Below are 24,575 nucleotides of genomic sequence, written 5' to 3'. Positions count from 1 at the left end.
TCATATTCTGAACTACACAGACCCTAATACCTCATTTACTACCTATAGATAATGTCTACTTCCAAGATGCACTGTAACAGCTAAGCCATAATCACTGCCGTCTATCTTCCAAAAGCAAAACAGTTCCCGATCTATTTTAAGATTGGTTAGTTCCTACTGGTTGCAAATAATACAAAAGGTCGTTTATTAAGAATTTTATGTTAAGAATAAGGCCCACATAATAATTATTAAAGGGTAAAGGGAGAGTAATAATTCATAAATCAAATAATACAAGCTGACCGAGCCTCACCCCATAAAAGGCACATTTACAAAAACTGTCATGCTGTTTGAGAGGATTCTTGAAACCCCGAAGGCCTCAATTTTATGAAACATGGGTTTATTTTGCATTTTTAGAAGTCTACTCTAGTGAATTAGGTTATCTGTCTCTTAAAACCAAGGCCTAGTTACAACCGCTTCTTAAATCCCTTTATAATTTATGATTTACATTGGTCAAAATGGCTGCTAAAAGGACTACCTCTTTCACTGACAAGTGCAATAATGTGCACACACACATATACACACACATGCGCGCATGTATATCCCCTAAAAGAGGTCTTACTTTGTCGCCCAGTCCAGCCTTGAGTGGGCAATCCCCCTGCCTCAGCCTCCATGTAGTTGGAACAACAGGCATGTAACACCACACTTCGCCCTGGTGGTATGTAATTTTTAATGTTAATATTCAGACTCTTAAGCACGTGTCTATCTAAAATGGGTCTAAAATATGAAGAGGAAGCAAGAGAGACCATGCAGCTTTTCTGTGTCTTGTTAGGAGAGTCAGACATAATAGAAAACCTGAGACATTCAGCAACAGTCAGGAGGGAAGGTAAAGGCCATGATGTTGCACTGTGCCAAACTGTTTACAAAAAAATGAATGGAACAGGAAGGGGTGACGCTGTCCAAAGGAGATGTGCTCATACCTGACTTATGTTACTGTAACCCCTCTGCACAGGACCTTTATAATAACAATAAAAATTTAAAAACTAAGAACAAATGTAGGGAAGAAACAGATTTGCGGCACCCGACATTATAAACTGTGACTGTCTCAAAGTACACAAGCACTTTGGAGTCTTCCTTAGCTCACAGCCCAGGAGCATGAACATTCCTCCCACACAGAGATTTAGACTTGGCCTCCCTGAGACAGAGAAGAGCACAGCATGACCAGAAAGGAAACTACTATTAAGGACTATATTTTCAATTGAAACTGGTTGAGATTGGTTATGCATAAGACCACAAAATATTCTTTACCTACAACTTTTACAATAGACTACTGAATGAAAAAAAAATTATAAAAGTGGAAGTATGGCTCAAGTGGTAGAGTGTCAGCCTTGAGTTCAAGTCTGAGTTCAAACCCCAGTATCAGTACAGAGATATATGTATGTATGCACACATACATACACACACGTATATACATTTTTTTTGGGGGGGGTCCGGTTGTGGGGCCTGAACTCTGGGCCTGGGCGCTGTCCCTCAGCTCTTCAGCTCAAGACTAGCGCTCTACCACTTGAGCCACAGCGCCACTTCTGGCTTTTTTCTTTTTGCTTATGTGGTACTGAGGAGTCGAACTCAGGGCCTCAGGCATGCAAGGCAAGCGCTCTACCACTGAGCCACCTTCCCAGCCCACATATTTTTTATCTGTAAAACTGTACTATTAAATTTCAGACTCATTTTCATATAACTTTTCAGAAATTCTATTCATTCTGTTTTAAGTCTAACTTTTTTTCACCTGAAAGAATTTGAGTCATTAAAAATACATGGAAAAAGAAAGCCCTCCAGCTGAGAACCTGATTTAAAAAAGAAAAAAAAGTGGAGCTAGATTTAGCACACAAACATATCACCAAACATAAGTGAGACACTGTCTTAGCACCAAGTTCCTGAGTCTTCAGCTCTTAGACGTTCGCTGCAGTACTGAAGAGAAGGGTGGCTAAGGAACAATAAAGGAACAAAACCACCAATGGAGTCAAAGCTGAATTCTCTAAAGTATATTTCATATCCAAATGCTAATAACATGAGCTGGCTGTGTGCACAGCATCACAGGGCTTCAGGCTGGCGAGGGTCTCCAAGGCTCATGCAGACACACACCAATGCCTAGATCCGATCTATAACAATTCCAGTAAGAGGTTTCTCCCCCTCCTCCCAACACTACCAGGGCCTGGGAGTGCTGGGGCCGCCCACTCCCTCCTCGAAGCTTTAGCTGGAGAAAGTTCTCTCTTCAAGGGAGTACAAATCTGTCCCTCTGTACTTTCCACCCACTGGCTCTAATTCTATCCCTTGCGACCACCACAGAAAGTGTAATCCTTCTCCCATATGTCAGCCCTTCCTTCAAATATTGACAACAGTTATCAAGTCTCTCACGATCGTTGTGGTAGGCTGAAAAATAGCCCTCAAAGACATCCACGCCCTAATTTCCAGCCCTGTCTGTGCCATTATACAGGAAAGGGCTTTGCAGGTGTGGTTACATTAAGGGTCTTGAAGAGAGATTACCCTTGAAGGAGAATATAATCATGAATCAGAGAAAAGGAAATAACACAGGAAGGACAGAGGTAGGCCACAGAAACTTAAAATGCAAGCATCCACTATGGCCACAAGAAGGAATGTAGAAGATAAAATAAAATAATATATCTGAGTCAGGTGCCACTGGCTTATACCTGCAATCCTAGCTACTCAGGAGGTTGAGATCTGAAGATTGTGATTTGAAACCAGCTCAGGCAGGAAAGTCCGTGAAACTCTTATCTCCAATAAACTACTCTGAAAAATCCATAAAGTGGTGCTGTGGCTTAAGTGGTAGAGCACTACCCTTGAGCAAAAAGAAGCTCAGGGATAGCACACAGGCCTAGAGTCCAAGCCCCAGAACTGGCAAAGAAATTAATAATAATAATAATAATAAATCTGATCTGATTATGTCACCAAATTTGTGCCAAGTTCTTATAACACCAATAGGAAACTAATGCAACCATTCTCTTTCCAAACTGAAAGACTTCTTCAACCATTCAGAGGTATTCAGAATCTTTCTTCTGTCTAAACCCTATGTTTTTTCTTTCCTCTAGGCCTGCATCCTACTCCAAGTCCAAACACTTTCCTAGACTTTCTCTCTAGCAGTAATGTGAAAAGTCCTACCCATTTGGTCCACCTGCAATTATCAAGTACATTCTCACAGTAACTGTTCAATAAATAATTATTAAGTTGAAATAAAAAAACTGTTCAAAATTCTGAATAGTTTTTATCTCCTAAAAAATAAAAAGGTCTTATTCTCCAATTCCTCTCAAGCTAAGTAACAATTTAATCTTTAAGCGCCTCAGGTTCCTCCATCTTTTAAGATAGAATAGAGAAAGTATATTAGATAAGTGACTTTTCAATTGTTATTTTCAATTTATGATTCCTTGATTAATATAATCACCATAGAAGCTGAAGATAGAAGTTATCTCTATTATGTATGTTTCAAGTTTCCTAAAAATGGACTTCCTAAACTCTGCATTACTTCAAGTTATCATATAAACTATAAAATTATGAAAATTAAAAAGTTTATTAGTCAACCCAAATGTTTTCACAAATAATGGTTATAACAAGCTTTATCTGCCAACATTAATTCCTCTCAGCAAACTAATGATGCAGTAAAAAGTTTGCTAGACACACTATAATATACATTTTTCCTATAGTGTCATCCACTTTAAAATCTTGAAACTTTTTTCTTCTTTCGTATGTGTGTGGGCTTGAACTCAGGGCTTCTTGTTCTCAATCAAGGCTGGCACTCTACCACTTGAGCCATAACCCGTGGATTTTTCTGCTTGGGCTGTTCTGAATCTCCTAAGAAACTAGGATTACAGGTATGAACCACTGATGCCTGCCTTTGATATTCCTTAAGAAAAAAACTCATTCTAGGAGGGAAAAACTGGGAGAGAACAAGGGAGGGAGTGACACTGTCTAAAAAGAAATGTACTCATTACCTGACTTAACTAAGTGTAACCCCTCTGTACATCACCTTTTTAATTACCATTACAAATTTTTAATTAAGAAAAAAACTCATTCTAGGAGGGAAAAACTGGGAGGGAACAAGAGAGGGGGTGACTTACGTAACTGTAACCCCTCTGTATATCACCTTTATAATCACAATTTAAAATTTAAAATTAACGAAAAAGCTAATTCTGTTCATGGATGCTAAAGTAGTACAATGATCACTGTGCTTCCAATTTTTATCACATAGGATTCACTACAATACTCTCTCACGGAATTTCTCTGCAGAAGTTCAGACAGGTCTTTATATATTCTAATCAAATCCAGACACAAGCACTATATTAAGACAGTAGGAAAAGTAAATATGCATAGGATATGGTTCTCAACTCAACTTACTTTCACTCTCATACTAGCGGTCTCATATTTATAAATAGAAAGAGGAAACGATGATAATCTAAGGTAATAACAAATGAGTAACTTAATTAAGTCTCCTAAACAAGGTCAAGAGAGGGGCAGGAGCATGAGTCAGATGGCAGAGCTCTTGCCTAATGAGTGCCAAGGTCCTGAGTTCAAACGCTAGATGAAAGAAAGAAAAAAGAAAGAAAGAAAGAAAGAGAGAGAGAGAGAGAGGGAGGGAGGGAGGAAGGAAGGAAGGTAGGAAAGAAGGGAGAGAGGGAGGGAAGGAGGAAGGAAGGAAGGAAGGAAGGAAGGAAGGAAGGAAGGAAGGAAGGAAGGAAGGAAGGAAGGAAGGAAGAAAAGAAGGAAGGAAGGAAGGAAGGACAAAAGGGGGTAATTTTACTGTATATAAATTATATCTCAATACATCTGACACGAAATGGTCACCAGGAGTTCCTAATTGCCAAATTCAATAGCAATTAGTTAAAAGTGACTTGACAATGTTATACTTAAAACAAATTACAGCCAATGCCATATTTATCTATATATCACACTTGATAATCACTCCTTCAGAACCATGTACTTTCTCAGTCATAATTTTTATCATTTTTATTTGACTGGAACCCTAAGAATTTCATCCTGAATTCAAGAAACGGTGTCAAATCTCAAGAATAAATTCTATAATCATTTAACTGTCAGTCTACTCAGGACCTAAATCATTTTCTTCCCCAATCAGCTGTCCTTGCTGATCTCCCTTTTTCTGTCAGCCCTGTATTTTGAAATGGGTTACCTTTGTTGTTGTTTTGTTTTTCTTGGTTGTGGAGCTTGAACTCTGGGCCTGAGTGCTGCCCCTCAGCTCTTCAGCTCAAGGTAAGCGCTCTACCACTTTAGCCACAGCGCCACTTCTGGTTTTCTGGTGGTTTATTGGAGATAAGAGTCTCATGGACTTTCCTGCCTGGGCTGGTTTCGAATCATGATCCTCAGATCTCAGCCTCCTAGGTAGCTAGGATTACAGGCATGAGCCACTGGTGCCCAGCCAAAATGGGTTACCTTTGACACTGCCGTCTTGCCTCCTACAAGCATCAGATCCACCCACCCTGGGATGTCCTCCTCTTCCTTTAAAGTTTTTCATGCCAATCTCCAACTCTCTATCTGACCTACCTATCGGTGACAGAAAAACTATATCTTATTGTTATTATTAATTACAAACACCTCTGCTCAAAATCATTTGCCTGTTTTCATTGGCTTTAAGATAAAGTGCAAACTTTCATGACTAGCTTTCAAATACTCCATAATAAGACCTAATCCTGCATATACACACTGCTAACTAGATACATAAAGTAAGCTGGTTTAAAAACTAGAAAATGTTCTGAAGTGATGAACAAAGTGTGTGTGAGCGTAAGAGCAGCTCCTGAGTCTCTCAGCCAGGACAAACAGCAGAAAAGAGAATGCCTCTGCAAGTTTGCAACCGAAGCCAGGGGCCAATCATCTACAGTGGAAAGCTAAGAAGCGCTAGGATTGGCTGGCAAGACCACACAAAGTCAGTATATTTCCCCCTCTAGAAAGCAGAGACGCGTGGAAGAAGCAGAGTATAGAGAAGACAAACTGATGTGAGGGCAGCAGATCACGGGCTGCAAGAGCTTTGGGGCCATGGCTCCGGCCGAGGTCCGCAGGCTGCAGTGAAGATACCACCCTCCCGTCTAGTGCTCTTGTGCTCTCGTCTCTGCGATTAAAGAAAGATTCTCTGTGTACATGCAGCTACAATTACCATAATACTTATGGGTAAAAAATACCACAAAATATTAAAGATATTGACATGAGGCATCCTCATCAGAGATTTCAAGTTTCACTGCAGGGTAAGATGTGCTCAGACTCCTTACTAAGAAGCTACAAATTCCCACATAGGTCACACCCTCTCACGTCTTTGGCTTCATCACCTACAACCCTATTCCAGAAAATGTGAGCCCAAACTTGCACTGCCTCCTCTTCGTAGAAGACACATGAGCAGTTAGCACATAAACATAATGCAGAATAAAGTCGGTAACAGGGAAATTTAGTTTTATATACTCCAAGGTGTGGATGACTGCAGCTGGGGAAGAGTTCATGTTCCTCTGTCTTTAGTGCTCTGCTATTAACAGCACTCAGCTCCCCAGCACACCAGGTTCTTCTATAATTTTAGTGTGCACAAGGCTCATGGTGGTCTTCCCCACAGCCCACAATCACTGCATTTGGTCACTGCTAAGGACAACAGTGACAGCAGCTGGGAAGACAAACACAGTGGCAAGCAATTCTGCAGCATTTCTATCCTCAGACATAACAGATGCAAAGACCTCGTACCACAAACAGTGGGGCCACGTAATAACAAGAATTAGTTAAGAATTACTTTTCAGTATTATCTTTGGTTGCATTTACTTATACTTGAATGCAACTTGTATACTTGCATTTGACAACTTGCAAAATTCCTGAATTTTTTTTTCATTTAAAAAAGAAAAAAAGCCAGGTGCCAGTAATCCTAGCTACTCAGGAGGCTGAGATCTGAGGATTTCGGTTCAAAGCTAGCCTGGGCCGAAAATACATGAGACTCATCTCCAATTAGCCACCTGAAAACTGGAAGTGGCACTGTGGCCAAGTGGTAGAGCACTCACCTTGAGCTCAAGAGCTCAGGGACAGCGCCCAGGCCCAGAGTTCAAGCCCCATGACCGATCCACCTCCTCACCCCTGCCTTAAAAAAAAAAAACCCTAGCCAGGAATATAGTTCAGTGGTAGAACATATGCTTAGTATGCAAAAGGCCCTTGGTTCAATTCCCAGCACTGTAAGAAAACCCATTTAATCTGCTCAATTTCTGTCCAGAATAACTGATCTTGTAAAATGAAGGTTTTAAAATTAATATGCATTTGCTGATTGACAAATCATAATTTTATTATGGGATATAATGTGGTAATTTGGCGGGGGGTTGTATTTGGTTTTTGCTAGTACCAGAGTTTAAACTCAAGGCCTCATGCTTTATGACTGGCCCCATATCACGAACTTCAGCCAAACCTCCAGCCCAGCTTTTTCACTAGTTTTTTTTTTTTTTTTTTGGGGGGGGGTCTGGTCCAGGGGCCTGAACTCTGGGCCTGGGCACTGTCCCTCAGCTCTTCAGGTCAAGTCCAGCACTCTACCACTTGAGCCACAATGTCACTTCCAGCTTTTTCTGCTTATGTGGTGCTGAGGAATCAAACCCAGGGCCTCAGGCATGCAAGGCAAGTGCTCTACCACTGAGCCACCTTCCCAGCCCCCTCACTGGTTATTTTTGAACTGGCTTCGAATCTCAATCCTCTTAGCCTCCTGAGAATCTAGGATTACAGATAGGAGTCTTTATGGAAAAAAAAAAAACATGGTGATTAAATCAAGCTCATTAACACACCTGTTTTCCGATCATTTTATGGGAGAACTAAACTTACTGTTATTTTGAAACACATAGTGCATTATTACTAACTATAGTCACCTAAAAGATCTGTAAAAGATCCCAAAAACTATTGTCCTTGTCCTTCTGAAACTTTATACCTCGTGGTCAGTTCCTAGACCTTGAAATGGTCTTGTAAAAGTATGGCCGTGCAGGCCCAGGCACCCCTGGTAAAAACTCTCAGCTAAAGCTCTTTCTCCCAATTAGAAATCTTTTCTTTACTCTGAATTCAGATCCCCAGGAAAATTTCCTACTGGGCAGTCTCTCTAAGCCACAGGAAGCACAGACTGCTGGCCAGCTCATAAACTGTTGATTTGGTTAAGGTGCTCTCCCTGTCAGAGATGTCCGTGGCCTGCCGGGAAGGCTGGGGTCAAATGACCTGAAAGCCTGACCGTACAGCAGCAGGTATGGCAGGCAGGTCAAACACAGCTAACTTGAACACAGGTCACTGCAGATGCTAGCAGCAGGTGTGGCAGGTAGGTGAAATAAAACTAACCTTGAACACAGGTCACTGCAGATGTTAAAATCCACTATCTCTATCATTATTACAACTCCTGGCCATTTCAAAAAGAAAATTACAAGAAATAACAGTAAGTTATCAAGAATAGACTGTGATTAAAATACGATGCTCAAAGTGAGTATGTGGGAAAGGAGAGCCTGACATTCAATCCACCCCGTGGTAGGCCTTTCTGAAATGACCAAGCTAGAAAACCAAACTGCGTCTTCCAGACTCTTTTGCAGCTAATTGCCCAGTGCAGACTGGATTCCACTACTAAGATGCCAGATACGAGACAGAGAAGACAGAGGTGAAGGAAAGCCCATCATCTGTGGCTTTTGGCTGATTTCAGCCTATAAACAAGGTTAGGAAGGTATCAGTGTCTAGACACCAGCTTTGAACTAAGACAAAAAGAGACTTTCCATTTAGAGTGAGGGACTTCAACTGAGAGGTTCTGCAGCAATAAACCACAGCTGATATTTCCTTTTGCAAGAGCAACTGCTAAACTTTTAGGGATTTGTTAAGTTGTTAAACATAGCCACTATTAAGAACTAAGTTGTATAAAATGATAAATACATTAATGCTAAAAATCAAAGGCCATAAATGCTGAAAATGAATCATTTTCGAATTAACTGTGCAGGCAAGCAGAAGCAGCGGTGGTGGCGGATGGGGTATTCATGAGCATCCAGGAAGCACTGCCACACAGAGGCTGGTGCAGCTAAGATGGCAACAGTGGTGGCAGTGACACCCTTGAGCAGAACTCTGGTGGCATTTTTTCATCCCATTTCACAGACAACCCAAGTGCCACTGCCTGACTGTGGCACAAGTGGCAACTTCCGTGGCCAATTGTTCCAAACTGTACTGGAAGTCATTCTCTGACGCTTTCAGCCCAGAGTCCAACCCCCACCCTTTCAAGGACTGCCTACACAACTAATTCCCTCCTTCAGCCCTTTGTTTCCTGTACTGCACCTGACTGCAAACCAACAGTGTTTGAGTAATTATGCCCACACTCATGATGCTCGCTCACACACTGGAGGTTAAGCATTAGCCTATTCATCTCCCCTAGTGAACACCAGCTTCACAGAATGCCCACCTCACACACCCCACCCCACCCTGTCCTCACACATTTGAGCTCTCGAACCTCAACGGTGGCTAGATCTAACATCTACCTGACTTCACCCTGCAGGAGCACAGTCCTTCCTGCCAGCCACATCCACCCCCACTAACACCAGCCACATTTGAGGCTCCTTGAGACAGAGCCCCATAATTCATCTTCTGCCCTAAACATCTCCCCAAGCTATCCCCCTAACAAGCCAAGGGGGAAAAGTAAAAGGGCAGCTGTCTCCGGTTCAGGCTTGGATACAAAAAGCAGGCTCTGAGGTCAACCTATAGCACAGCAGCAACTACTCAGACAGAGTTTACTAAAAGCATGGGGAAGAGCAGGAAAAGTAGTTCTCTAAGTCCAGCAAAAATACATACTTAAATATTTAACTGATGGACTAAGCCAACAACTTTGTGATTGTTTAAAGCTTAGCCATAAGCTATAGCACTATGGAAAGCTAGACACACCATGAAAATCTGTCACGGGCTCCAACCCTTGGGTTACAACCACTGCCCCTTGCACACCACGCAGGCCGAGAGCCTGGCAAACCGAGTCTAGCAGATTACACTTCTTTCTAAAAGAATGCAGATACCAAAAGGAGAACATGTTGAACAGTTCAGTTTTTTCCACCATTTTTCCACATTCTTATGTCAGAAGCCAAAGCACTCAAAGAGTGACCAGGGTTCTAGTTTCCAATCTGCCAGCGTTGCTTACCAGTAGACCGACCATCACATCCTTACCTACAGAGCAGGGTACTGACTGGACTGACTAAGCCCAAACAGAAACCTAATAGCACAAACACTCAAAGTACGAGTGGCAACACCCCACCCATGCTTTGAACTGCCTGTTGGTTCAGTACTCAAGCCTGCAGGGAGACAGGTCGGCATGGATACGAGTGCCTCTTCTATCTAGCCTGACTAAATTGTACTCAAGTGACATACACTTTGAAAAGAGACTGCATACTTACTTACGCAGTCTTTCTGATCCACCCTAGAACATTTTCTCAGCTACCTGTCTCAGGAAGAGTGTGCTAACACACCCCTTCCTGGCTAGTGAATTACACAGCAAGAGGCCAGGCAACTAGAGAACAAGGTATTATTTCCAATACTGAGTATGCAACCCTCCCAGTATATTCATCTGGAAAGTAGCAAGGCTCTTAAGATTTACCTGCTTGAATTGTTCTCTCACAACTAGCAAGATTAAGACTGACTTTCCACTTGCTTAATAATTCTTGTGAAATCATGTCGTTTAGCTGAACAGATTAACTATATCACTACAAACTGTTTAAAAACAGAACTAACAATGAAGTACTTGCCCAATGTTTTACTGCATTTAACACCCACTCACACAATTCAGGATTGTAGAGTTTTTCCTTTTACAAAAGAAAGGCATACTAATATTCTAGCCAGAAAATGAAAAAGACCTAATGTTCCCTCCTGTATATAGGGAGAAATACCACCTGACTAAAAGCTTCCCTCAGGCCGGGTATTGGTGGCTCATGCCTGTAATCCTAGCTACTCAGGAGGCTGAGATCTGAGGATGGCGGTTCAAACCCAGAAGGAAAGTCCGTAAGACTCTTATCTCCAATAAACCATCAGAAAACGGGAAGTGGCGCTGTGGCTCAAGTGGTAGAGCACTCGCCTTGAGCTGAAGAGCGCAGGGACAGCGCCCAAGCCCACAGTTCAAGCTCCACAACGGAAAAAAACTTCCCCTCAGGAAGACGTGAATGACAGTGTACGTTCTCTGAACCAAGTGAGGCAGGTAGAATGCCTGACACAGGGTTGTTACTCAGGAAATGACAGCAAGGATACCACAACAGGTCCCCACAGAACATTCCTACTGGACTCAGAGCAAGAGGATCTGAACTCAGGATGTTACCAAAGGGACACATTTTGTCACATTACCCTTACCATTACTTTGTAAGGTAGCTTGCTAGCAACCCTAACTGTATTCAGAGGAAAGTAAACTTTCATTAGCAGGTTCATGCATTCCTTCCTATATCAAATATTAAAGTTAGTGAATAGAATCCTTAGCTAAAATTAATATTTTGACAATGTTTTCTGACAAAAGCTACTGAGATAGGTTAAGATACAGTGCTGTGAACAAAGGAAGGGAAAATATTTAATGGATTTCATGATGTAATCAATTCACCAAATTAATATCAAGTGCCCTGCTCATTATAGGCCTTTTGGCAGGAATTTTCCAAATGCAATCAAAATACATTCTTGGGAGGTTTAAATTAATGTAAAAATATGAAGTCCCTCCTATGATAATTCATTCTTCTTTCCTCTCTTCCCTTCCTGGCCTCTTTTGTCTCTCTCTCCGTCTCTCTATCTCTATCTATCTTTCTCTCTCCTCTCTCCCTCTCATTGGTTGGTTGGTGTTTTGAGACAAAACTTCTTTATGTAACCCAAATGGCCTAGAACTCAACTATATATCCCAAGCTGGTCTCAAACTCTCAATCCTTCTGCCTCAACCTACGGAGTGCTGGGATCACATATGTTCACCACCCTTGGCTCTATATTATTCTTCCTCTAGCAAATCACACTGAATCCCATGGATGTGTACTTTCATGTACAATAACTATATTTGCCAATAACCTACAAATATTTAGTATTCACTAAAGATACAACTATTAGATGACACTGAGCAAAACACCTACTGTGCATGTTACCCTTAAAATAAAGGTGAATGTTACAATTATTTTTAGCTGGGAATGGTGACATATAATGTAATCCTAGTATATGGGAGGCTGAGGCAGGAGGTCACAGTTCCAAGGCCCTGTAAATCATTATCATCATCATCAACCCTATAATTCGAGCTACTCAGGAGACTGAGATCTGAAAATTGAGCTTTGAAACCAGCTCAGGCAGGAAAGTATGAGACTTCTTTCTATTAACCAGCCAAAAAAAAAAAAAAAAAAAGCCAGAATTGGAGCTGTGGCTAAGTGGTAGAGTGCTTGAGTGAAAAACTCAGGGACAGCACCCAGGCCCTGGGTTCAAGTGCCACAAAGGCACTAGTAATAATAACACTAAATACATAAGATTGTTTTATAGTGCCAAAGCTAAAGACATTAATACAGTAATTAAAATACAAAACGGGGGCTGGGAAGGTGGCTGAGCAGTAGAGTGCTTGCCTTGCATGCATGAAGCCCTGGGTTTGATTCCTCAGCACCACATAAGCAGAAAAAGCTGGAAGTGGAACTGTGGCTCAAGTGGTAGAGAGCTAGCCTTAAGCTGAAGAGCTGAGGGACAGCGCTGAGGCCCAGAGTTCAGGCCCCACCACCGACCAAAAAAAAATACAAAACAGGGTTAAATAACACTTAGAGCACTCACCCCCCTCTTCGGCTCTCCACCCCTAGCCTGTTGGAGTATCTCTGCTTCCCCAGTGGAAGCAGAAATATAAACAAAGAGGGTTGTATTTTATCCTGCAATTCTACCAAATAACTTTTTTTAATAATTAAATAGGTACCAAATTATACCCCACTTAAATAGTATTTCATAGTTAGGAATCAGTAAGGTAGTTCCTTTATGTAGAACTTCTGAGATCATAGTTAAAGGTATTATTAGGGTGCCCTTAGGAATAATATAGTAATGATTCTGCCTCAATCTATGTTTTAAAATGCAAAATACCTTGGGAAGCAATTAGCTCAGAATTTCATTGCCAAAATGACATAATATTAAATCTAAAAACTTCATTATTTAACTAGACTAATAATCATTCTCTTGCTACCATAGTAATTAAATGATCCTCCAAAGTATTCCATCTATCTACCCAAGAACAGCGGCATTAAGAGAATCTTATCTGATGTTTTTTAAAGATAAAAATGTTATAAGCAGGGGCTGGGAAGGTGGCTCAGTGGTAGAGTGCTTGCCTTGCATGCATGAGGCCCTGGGTTCGATTCCTCAGCACCACATAAGCAAAAAGAAAAAAGCCAGAAGTGGCGCTGTGGCTCAAGTGGTAGAGCGCTAGCCTTGAGCTGAAGAGCTAAGGGACAGTGCCCAGACCCAGAGTTCAGGCCCCATGACCGGACCCAAAAAAAAAAAAAAAAAAATGTTATAAGCAGTATGTCTAAGTTGTAAGTATCGAGGTATCTACATCTCAAATTTTAAGCATAAATTTTTACATGGAAACAGCTTTAGATTAAAAACATCAGATATAATATCTGACAAAACCAGTGTCTCAGTTTTAGTCTATAATGTACATTTATTTTTAATAGCTTTTTAACTATGTACTATATTGTTGGCCTCCAATTCAGATAGATTGCATTTTAGGAGCATTTTCTGCACTTCTCTACCTCCTAAAGTTCATTTATTAATGTAGCGCTACTTATACCTGGCTACAAAATTGACATGTCACCACACCTGACCAATAGAATACCTCTGGCAACTGGTCTAAGAGATAGGTTCAAGGCCTATCCACGTTTCTAAATAATGTTTGGTATTGTAAAAACCCAGAGTCAGTAAACTTTAAGGAGCTCTTATGACTTAAGAGTTCAGAGCTACCTTTTTTAGTATGCCCAGAGTCTAGCTAAGAAAGAAGCTAAGTAGGAAGACAAGAGAGCCACACAATAGCCCAAGTGACCATCACCTGAGAATAGATCAACATGGATTTTTATGTGCTTAAGTCAGAAAATTTCTTCTTGGCCTAAAATTAACTTCAGTAAAGTTTGTCCTGCTACAGAATTCTCATAGCTGGCATGTGAATTCCAATTTTATTTACTTTATACTTTTCCTGATATCTACACAGTCACAAAATACCTACTACTAATTACATAACTATATCCAAAGAGTAAAAAATCTCTTTAGGACTACTCTGTAACAGTAGCATTTCAAAAGCAAAATACTGTAGTGGAAGAAAAAATAAAATAAATTTGACCTAATTCTATATAAGTTCAAAAACATAAATTATATACTAACAAACACTTTTCCTCCCTGGTATTTTCATTTCATAAAACTACTTGTGTTACATGTCATCATGGATAGTAAAATCTAATTTTTCAGTCATACATAATTCCCGATCAAAACAAGATACATATGTTCTTGACTCAAAACAAAAAAAAAAAAAAAAACTTTAAAATGTTATGCACATAGAAAAAAACATAGCAATGAGTTTTAAATGCCAGAGAATTTTATGCAGCTCAGTTACTGTTCATGTTCTACAGCCTTGGCAATAAGACAAAACAGATTCTAGATTTTTCAATTCCTTCCCATTACATAACATTTTAAAAAATCCTAAACATCCAATTTTGTAGAAAGCAAATAAATTGTGTCAGAAGGTTATATTCTTTTATTTCTTTCTGAACACTATTTCTGGTGTGTGTTAAAAAAAAAATCTGTAATACAACCTGCCATTTCTCCAGTATTAGATATCACAAGTCAACTTACAGCCCCCAGGTGCAGTCCGCATTCCCCTGGTGTGGGATGACTGAAACAGTGGGAGACTCTCCTCAGAGCCACTGCAATGGGTTAGTGGCTGTGTTCAGACCAAGGTGCCGGGGTGGGAGGGAAACTGATAAACTGACCACCTGAAACCGGCAGCCAATTAGCTACGACTTAGCCGGAGTTAGAGTAGAAGTATATTTTCAGTCCCTTTAACTACACTAGCAATTTGCTTTTTCCTATAAAATTGGCTAGGCTTCCCAAGCAACTCAAATAAACCCATTAACCAAAAAAGTGGTACTAATGATAATATAAAATCAGCTACATTATGGGTTAAGAAGAATATTCATAGTGCCACATTATGAGTTAAATGCAGCTAGAGGCACTAAAAATATTAAGACCTTTGTCAGCATTATTACTAGGAGAAAATACATTTCATGTTCAATTTTTTAAGTAAGAGATAATTCATAATAGAGCTACCTACACACTTAGGCAATTAATGACTCCTTCCTATTTTCTAATTATTTAATAGTGTGAATTCTGTACAAAATTCAATATTTTTTTATACCAACACACAATGGAACTATACAGATGGTATACCTTGTACAATGTTTTATACTATTTTTCTCCTCCTCTCCTTATCTATCTACTGAAGACACCCAAGTTCTACTCAAACATGTCCATCTTTCAAAGCCAAGGTAAGTTTGTAGTTCTTCATAATCCTTTCTCTAACCAGCCAAGTCAGAAAAGGACAGTAGCATAGACCCTACCAACACATAAATAAGAATGAGAGCTTTTCTCTTACATCATGTTCACTCTTCCACAAATTCACTGTTTATAGGTGCTGGGAATAATTTCTTAGAATTAAAAGATAAATGGTTTTGGTAAACTATTTTTAATACAAGCAAGTTACTTCATCTAGCATTAAACCAAAATAGAGAATTACTCCAATACTAGTGGCATAGAAGACTCATGTTACCTATTTTTATGATCAGCATGGGGCTTCAAGTACACCTACATATCCCCCTTTCACCTCAGACTCCTGCCCCAGCTCACCAGCGTTTATAGGACATTATGCTATACAACCTATCACTTGGGCCAATCTTTCTGGAAGTGGATGGTGTAATTTATCTAGAGAGTTTTAAATAGAGGGAGAAAATGGGAAAAGCTAAAGCCCTTCTTACAGGTAGGTGGTATTCCACCAAGTTCTGTGATTCTTGAAACCAGACCATTTCTGACTCACTTTGACACAGTGTGCTGTGGGGGCACCACTAAGTGTTGGTTGAGAAATGTGTCCCAGTAATACAACTTGGCATTGTCTCTGTAAAAGTAAAATAAGCACCTTTTTCACAGAAAGCATTCTGAATAGTATTTGTTCTTCAAGGACCAGAAAAGCAATTTGTGGATTTGTCTCTTCCTTCACAAACAAGTCTCTTCTCCAAGCTACTGAAAAGCTATGGAAAAGCTTACCACCCATACCAAATTTTGTTATACCATTGATTTACATAAAGTATCAAGCAGATTTTTTAAGAAGCAACAGAATTTCTCTCTCATAACAGGAAGTTATGAAGATTATATGTTCCAAAAAATCAGTTTTAGTAATAATTTGAATAAAATGAAAAAAAGATCTGAAAACTGAAAAGGCCAAATGTTAAGTGTGTTTATTCCATGAAAAATCACAAGAAATTATTGTTTTGTTTTGCCAGTCCTGGGGCTTGAATTCAGGGGCTGGGCCTTGTCCCTGAGCCTCTTTATGCTTAAAACTAGCACTCTACCACTTGAGTCACAGCCCCACTTCCAGCTTTTTCTGAGTAGTTTATTGGAGATAAGTGTCTCATGGACTTTTTTGCCTGGGCTGGTTTTGAACCTTGATCCTTAGATCTCAACCTCTTGAGTAGTTAGGATTACAGGCATGAGCCAGTAATTTTTAAAAAATACTTCTACAGCCAAGCACTAGTGGCTGATACCTGTAATCCCAGCTACTCAGGAAGCTGAGATCTGAGGATGTTGGATCCAAGCTAGCCCAGGCAGAGAAGTCCATGAGACTCTGATCTCCAATAAACTATTCAGAAAAAGCTGGAAGTGGGGCTGTGGCTCAAGTGATGTAGAGCACTAGCTTTGAGCACAAAGCTGCTCAGGCACGGTGCCCACCCAGGCTGAGTTCAAGTCCCAGGACTGGCACCAAAAAAAAAATAAACAAAACACCCAAAACCCAAAAAAACTTAAACAGCTGGGTGGCAGTGGCTAATGGCTGAGATCTGAGAATCACAGTTTGAAGCCAATCTGAGTAGAAAGAATCTTTGAGACTCTTATGTCCAATTAACCATGGAGGAAAAAAAAAGCCAGAAGTGGAGCTATGGTTCAAGTGGTAGAGTGCTAATCTTGAGCTAAAAGCTCAGGGACAGAACCGAGGCTCTGAGTTCAAATATCAGCACCCAAAAGCAAAAACAAAAAGTAAGTGAAATTTAGTAGACTCAACTGTAAGAAGTCTAGATGTAAAGAGAAGATCAGTAAAGCAACCAAATTGATATAAAAGTGAACAAAATTAAATATATGAGCTATCTATAAGATATCTAGACATAGAACTCTACAGAATGACACCAAAAAAAAAAAAAAAAAAGCTAAGTACAAAGATGTTAATGATATACAAGAAGTCAATAAATCTAAGCAGCTCAGTTCTGCAGCCTCTTTCCTACAGGTCTGTGACCCAGACCAGAGATGTCATATCAAGAATCCTTAACCTGAGTCACAAAGGTATTTAAGACCTTTAGAGTGGCAACAATAACATTACAAAAATTTAGAAAAGTGGTGACTTTTCATGTAAAGATGATAAATTATCATGCTATTGTCCCTAATAAAGGGGGCTGCTCTGCCCAATATCTGGTTTTATTCTTAATTTTTAAAAAACGGTATCCAATAACTTCTGACATTGCAAACCTAGATATGTGCTAGCAATTAACTCTTATTTCTCTTCTTCTCTTCTTCAGACTTTACAAACACATAACAAAACCCATGGAAGCCCTGAATTAGTCACTAAACCAAAAAACAACAACAAAACCCAAGAGGTGAAGACAGTTTTCATTATTTGCATATTATAAACATTCCTTATTTAAAGCACCTAATACGGTGTTTTGTTTTGTTTTTTAACCAAAGGGGAATGTGTTTCTAGGAATAATTTCATTTAAACAAAATTCCCCTAGACACTGGATGTCCCAGAGTTCACAGGGAACTTTTACCAACAGTTATAATTATATGTCATTTAAAGCAAACTGTACCACTGGTTCCCTGTGATTCTCATCCCTAGATAGAGTACAGCAGCAGGCGATGTCTTCACACACTTAAAGACTAGAGCAGAGCTCAATCTTCAACTGGAACAAGCCATGCAACTTACAACTGCTGAAACATGTATTTAAAGGTATATTAAGAAGTGAATAGCTGGGCACTGATGGTTCATGCCTGTAATCCTAGCTACTCAGGAGGCTGAGATCTGAGAATGGCAGTTCCAAGCCAGCCTCAGCAGGAAAAGTCCATGAGACTCTTATCTCCAATTAACCACCAGAAAACTGGAAGTGGTGCTGTGGCTCAAGTAGTAGAATGCTCAGCTTGAGCTAAAGAGCTGAGGGACAATGCCCAGGCCCAGAGTTAAAGACCCAGGAACAACAACAAAGAATCAGGTGATTAAATGGGTCAAGCAATAGGCAGATCTAAAGATTTATTCTAAAAGCAAGAAAAGTACTGTTAAGTACTGTAGTAGTATTGTAACAATAAACTCCCTCAATCTCTCAGGAAAAGCCTCAAATAGGAACCAAGTTTTTAAAGAGCTATTTTTAATGATCCATTAAAGATTATAACAAAAGGGGGGAAAACTATTCTAAGTCAAAGCTAAATACAGCTATTGCCAGAAAGAACCTTCCCTAAATCATGGGATACTGGCTTGGGCAGGATTCGGATAGCAGGACAGAATGGGCAGTAGAGGGTTAGAAGGGGGAGGGGGCAGCTACAGCCTAAGCCCAGCCCATCCTTCCACCAGGGGCTGGGCAGAGGACAATATAAAATCATTCCATTAACCTCACCTCTCAGAAATGATTGTTTTCCTCTTTAATTGTGCTAATTTCAAATGACATGTTATGAAAGTACAGTTAACAGTCACTAGTCAAGAAAGTTAAGTATAATTTGTAATACCTTTTAAACTGAAAAATCTCATAGTTTAAAGAAAAGGAAAAATGAGTAGAGCAAATTTTTTCTTAAAATTCATATTTTCATCCTTGTCCAAATGAATCACAAGAGTACAGATTCTTATTCCCTCTAGAGGTAACCTGTTGCTTTTAATAAACCCAAAGTTCTACAGATAGCCTCAAATTCTTAATTTCTAATATTTAAGTCCTTATGTATAGCCTGAAAAAAATCTATTTTAGTATAAAATAGATTTTGCTCTTAAGCAAAGCCATTTAATATTATATCTAACAAGAGATTAAAAATTTTAAATTATAACTTGCTTAGAACCAAGAACTGTAATCTCAAATGACACAGATATAGTGGTATCCATTAGAAATTACTGCGGCAGAGTACATCTTTAAAGTACCACCAAATTCAAGCAAAAACAAAAACAAGAGCTGGAGGTGTGGTTCAAGTGGCCGAACAGCTACCAAGTAAGAGAGAGGCCCTGAGTTCGAACATCAATACATACAAAAAAGGCCTATTATCATTCATTATTACAGAATGTAGTTATAAGTTATTCCCTCTGTCCTATTAGAAGAGGGACAGTTTCTTCTGGTTGCCAAGAAAGCAACGTTTTACTGCAGATTGCCAACTGCAGTCTTGGCTACAGGAAGCGTATCTGATGTAGTTCACATCGCTGCACACATTCTACTACCTGACACGCTGTCTTAAATCTTACGTGAAGGTCAAATATGTGTGACTTGGCACCAAACTAATCTGAAGGCGCTTTCTCCAGCCTAACAAAAAGAAGTCACAACGATCTGGAGTACCCACCTTCCTCCTCCTCTATGGAACAGGAGCCGTGCTCCACCTGCTCGAGACCGGCCCCGGGCCCGAGGCAGGCCTTTTCTGTGCTCCGTGTTTGCGTGTATTTCGCGTGTGTTTTACATGTTTCACGTATATTTACGTGATCTGAGTATATTCACGTGTTTGTGTTTTGTGTGTTTTACATGTTTTGAGTGTGCTCGCGTGTGGTTTGTGTGTTTTACGTCTATTTCACGTGTATTTTACGTGTATTTCGACTGTTTTCCCCTGTATTTACGTGTGTCTCAGAGAGCCTCGCTGGGCTGACGCGCCCCCGGGAGCGATCCGGATTAGAAACGTCTCGAACGCCATCCGCCAGACCCGGGCGTGGCGGAGGGGCCGAGCGGCTCCGGGAGGCTGTGGGTGTGTTGCGCACCGCGCACTCTGTTCCTCCAACCGCGGCCCCACAGGCCAGAGCTGTTGACAGCCGTGTGGGCCGGGCGCCGGGCTGTGCCCGGAGAGACCGGGGTCAGAGGCCGGGGGTCAGCGCCCGGACTGGGAAAAGAGCAAAGTGAGGGGACGGCGCGGGGACTCTCCTCCGGAGCCAGAGCGCTCGGCGGGGAGGAGGCGCCCCGCCCGCGGGCGGCACGGCGGGCACCCCGCGACCCCCGCCCCTCCCCCGTCGGAGGGCCGCCGCGCAGGCCTCAGTTTTCCCGGTAGTCAAGATGGGAAGCAGCCGCGCCTCCCCGCCCTCGGGCCGGCCGGGGCTCCCAGGGAGGCGCGGGAAGGCCGGGCCGCCGCCGCCGCGCCCCGTCGTCCATCCCCGCGCCCCGCATCCCCGCCGCCCCGCATCCCCGCCGCCCCGCATCCCCGCCGCCTACCCGGCCTGACGGTCCGCAGGCGCACCGGCTCGCGGAAGTGGCGGAGGACGGCGCGCGTGTCCCGCAGCGTGAGCCCGCTGACCGGCGTGCCGTTCACCTCCAGCAGCACGTCCCCCGGGCTGGGCGCGCGGCCCGACACCACGCCGCAGCCGCCCGCGCCCGTGCCCGCGCGCAGCCGCCCGAGGTACGGGAACTCGCCGCGCTCGGCGCCGCCGCGCACCTCGGCGCCCAGGTCGGCGCCGGGCCCGGGCCCGGCCACGGAGCACTCCTGCACCTTGCTCAGCCAGTGTCGCTTCCTCCGCAGCGTCCGCGACATCTCCAGCGCGCCGCGGCATGGGCGCCGCCGGGCCGCGAGGCCGCCGCGGGCGGGGAGGGGGGGGCGCGCCGACGGCGGCCCGGGCGGCGGGAGAGGCCGCGGTGGGGCCCGGAGCCGCGGAGCCGGGGCGCGGAGAGCGGCACTCGCCCGCCCGCGCCGCCCGGAGACTGCCGCTTTCAAACCCACCGCAGCCGCCGCCGCCGCCTCGCCGCCGCCTCCCCGCGCCGGCCGCCCGCGCCCTTCCCTCAGCCCGGCCCGCCCCCTCCCGCCGCGCGGCGCCCGGCGCGCTGCCGTCACAGGCCGGGAGCCCGGGAGCCGGCCCTGCTCGCCACGCTCGCGCGCCGGGGATTGGCCTCCGGCACGCAGGGGGCGGGCCCTCGGCGAGGAGGAGGCGCTCCGATTGGGCGAGGGGGTGGAGAGGCGGGCACTAGGATGACTGAAGTTCGGAGAGAAGTTACAAGCGGGCGGGGGAGCGGCGAGGGGCCGGAGGGGAGCGGGGAGCGGCGGGCAGGGGAGCGGGGAGCGGCGGGCAGGGGAGGCGGCGACGGCGGCGGCGGAGGCGCCGCCCGAGGCCCGGGACTCCGGAGGGGCGTGGCCGGCGGTCGGAGCGGGGGGCGGCGCGGGCCCGGTCCCCGCCGGCCGCCGGCTTGGCTTCAGTGTCGTGGTCGCTGCAGTCGTTATTATTGAAGGCCCGGCGCCCAGGGCCTCCGGACCCGAGGGTCGTGCGGACACGGCCGCCGGACCGTGCGGGCCGCGGGGTACCCGGGCCGTCCTCCCCGCCTGCGAACCCCTGACGCCCCGGCCTGACCGCCTTCTGATCCCTGACCCCCCCCCCCGTCCTGCCGCCCTCCTGGCCTCCCGACCCCTGACCCCCGCCGGCCCGGCCGCCCCTTCCAGTCTGTCCTGGGGTCTCCAGTCTGCAGCGAACACACTTGGCCTCCCGGGCGTCCTGTGTAAACCGCCACCTCCCCGCAGGCACCGGCTCTGCTTCCGTAGATGGACCAGGGACAGAGTCTCCCTCCGCCAGTCCTTCCAACCATGACCGGGACTCGAACACCCAGAGTGAGCCTGCGCACAGTGTGCCCTGCGTGCACAGTGTTACCTGCACACACAATGTGACCTGTGCACACTGTGTGATCAATGCAGTGTGACCTGTGCACAGTGTGAGCCTGTACACACAGTGTGAGTCTGTGCACACAGTGTGACCTTTGCACAATGTGAGCCTGTGCAGTGTGACCAGTGCACAGAGTAACCTGTACCTGTACCCAGTGTGATCTGTGCACACAGTGTGAGCCTGTACCCAGTGTGACCCTGTACACACAGTGTGACCCTGTGCACACAGTGTAACCCTGTACACAGTGTGAGCCTGTACACACCGTGAGCCTGTGCACACAGTGTGACCAGTGCACAGAGTAACCTATACCTGTACCCAGTGTGACCCTGTACACACAGTGTGACCCTGTGCACACAATGTGACGCTGTACACACAGTGTGAGCCTGTGCACACAGTATGAGCCTGTGCACACAGTGTAACCCTGTACACACAGTGTGAGCCTGTGCACAGTGTGAGTCTGTGCACACAGTGTGAGCCTGTGCACAGTGTGACCCATGCACAGTATAAGCCTGTACACACAGTGTGAGCTTTTACACAGTGTGAGCCTGTACACGGTGTGACCTGTGCACACAGTGTGAGCTTGTACACAGTGTGAGCCTGTGCACTGTGTGAGCAGCACCTGTAGCATCCACATCTCTGCTGGCTGGTCCATACCCGCACTGGGCTGTGTCTACATCCTCAGAGCATGTTCCCTCAGGCAGCCTATGGACGGGTTAGCTTGTATAATGCCAACCTGTACCCAATGACAAAAGCAAGAAGACGGAAATTGTTATTCCAGTCAACAAAACTAATCTAAAACCAGTACTACCATGCTTCATGCATAAACATGTATTTTTAACCCTTCCTTGCAAATGACCAAATAAATCCAACCCCAATCCACAGAACAATGAGCACATCAAAGAACAACTATGCCAGCACCCATTACTCACACCTGTCACCCTAGCTACTTAAGAGGCTGAGACCTGAGCATGGAGGTTTGAAGCCAGCCCAAGCAAGAAAATACCTCCATTAATGATCAAAAAGTCAGAAGTGGAACTGTGGCTCAAGTAGTAGAGCACTAGCTTTGAGCAAAGAAAGCTCAGAGACAGCGTCCAGGCCCTGAGTTTGCTAGGATGCTTTGGAAAGAGAACTCGGGGCTGAATATAGTGGCTCACAGCTGTAATCTTAGTAACTCCAAAGGCCGATCAAGAGGATCATGGTTCAAAGCCAGCCTGGACCCAAAAGGTCATGAGACTCCGTCCCGCTCCCATCTCAACCAATAAAAAAGCTTGGCATCTCAGTGATTCCGGAAGTTAAATGGAAATATCCTAGTTTAGAAATGGCTGCGCAAAACTTCAAGACTATTCAAATAAATAGCAAACACAAGAAGGTCTTAAGAGTATGGTTCAGTGGTTGAGTGCCGACAAGCACAAGACTCGAGTTCAAGCCCCCGCACCATCAGGGAAAGGAGGAGGGAGTTATCCAAGCAGATTTCATGTGTTTCATGAACACTGAGTAAAATAGAAGCTTTTTCATGCCTTCCTTCCTCCTTTCCTTCAAACAGCCTGGGGGAGGGGGGGGATGGAGGGGAAGGGCAGCAGCATGGGGAGGAGTGAGCGCACAGGGTTCTAAGCACAGGTTCAGAGTCATTGGTTACCAGCCTCTGAGGTTCCAGCTTCTACAGGGGAGAAGACAGGAAGTAAGGATGTAGATCCTGAAGGGTAAAGGTAGCTTTGGGCGGTAACCAGAACTGTGGGCAAAATCAGATAATCAGGGGGTTGAGCACAGTTCCAAGCCAGCCCAGGTAGACAAATCTGAGAAACTCTCCACTTAAGCACCAAAAGCCAGAAGTAGAACTGTGGCTCAAGTAGTAGAGCACCAGCTTTGAGTGAAAAAGCCATGTAAGAACAAGAGGTCCTGAGTTCAAGACTCAGTACCAACACACACATGCACACACACATGCACATGCACATACACACACACGAAAAGAAGGAGATAAGAAGAATGAAATGGAAGCTAGAGAGGAAACAGGTCTGGTGAGAACACCTCACTGAGAAGGTGGCTACCATTATGGAGAAGAAAGACCAAGGCCCCTCACATTGACCTTTGGGATTGGGGGAGACGTTCAAGGAGGGAATGCAGGGTTGCAGGGTTCTTGCTTGTGTCAAGTGGAGGTGACATGATGGCAGCGTATTTTGGTTACCCTTCCCCGGGCTATGGAAAAGAGAATTTCTTTTCCCTAAGACAGGTCACAGAAGCACTCATCATCCCCCGCCTTCTGGTCTTGGAGAAATTCTCTCCCTACCTTATCTCCCCCCCAACCCCCCCCCCCTCATATGAGCCCCTGCCTCCTTCCTGGGAAGGAGGAAGAGATGCAAAAACACCAAGAATCTGGCCAGGCCGCTGGACCCTAGCTAGACTCCAGATGCTGGCACTTGGCCGGCTGCCTGGGCCCAGGCACCAACCTGATGAGCGTCCCTGCTCCTGCCACACCTGTAGAATGGAGTCAGTGACG

General features: G+C 44.1%; 1 protein-coding gene across 2 annotated transcripts in view; it reads right to left on the bottom strand.

Annotated features, from left to right (window-relative positions):
• Positions 1 to 20,982, bottom strand: part of LOC138803080 (membrane-associated guanylate kinase, WW and PDZ domain-containing protein 3) — a 154,666-nt gene extending 133,684 nt beyond the window's left edge. For both annotated transcript variants that reach the window (XM_069986907.1, XM_069986908.1), the window contains exon 1: positions 20,652 to 20,982. In XM_069986907.1, the coding sequence (XP_069843008.1) occupies positions 20,652 to 20,967 (316 nt within the window). In that variant the 5' untranslated portion in view covers positions 20,968 to 20,982. The remainder of the gene's footprint in view (positions 1 to 20,651) is intronic.
• Positions 20,983 to 24,575: the final 3,593 nt, after the last annotated feature.

The sequence above is a fragment of the Dipodomys merriami genome, unplaced genomic scaffold (assembly GCF_024711535.1).
Source record: "Dipodomys merriami isolate MVZ:Mamm:240054 unplaced genomic scaffold, mDipMer1.0.p SCAF_332, whole genome shotgun sequence".
NCBI classification, from domain to species: domain Eukaryota; kingdom Metazoa; phylum Chordata; class Mammalia; order Rodentia; family Heteromyidae; genus Dipodomys; species Dipodomys merriami.
The sequence above is the reverse complement of the archived record's forward strand: the minus strand, read 5'-3'. Positions and strand labels throughout refer to the sequence as shown.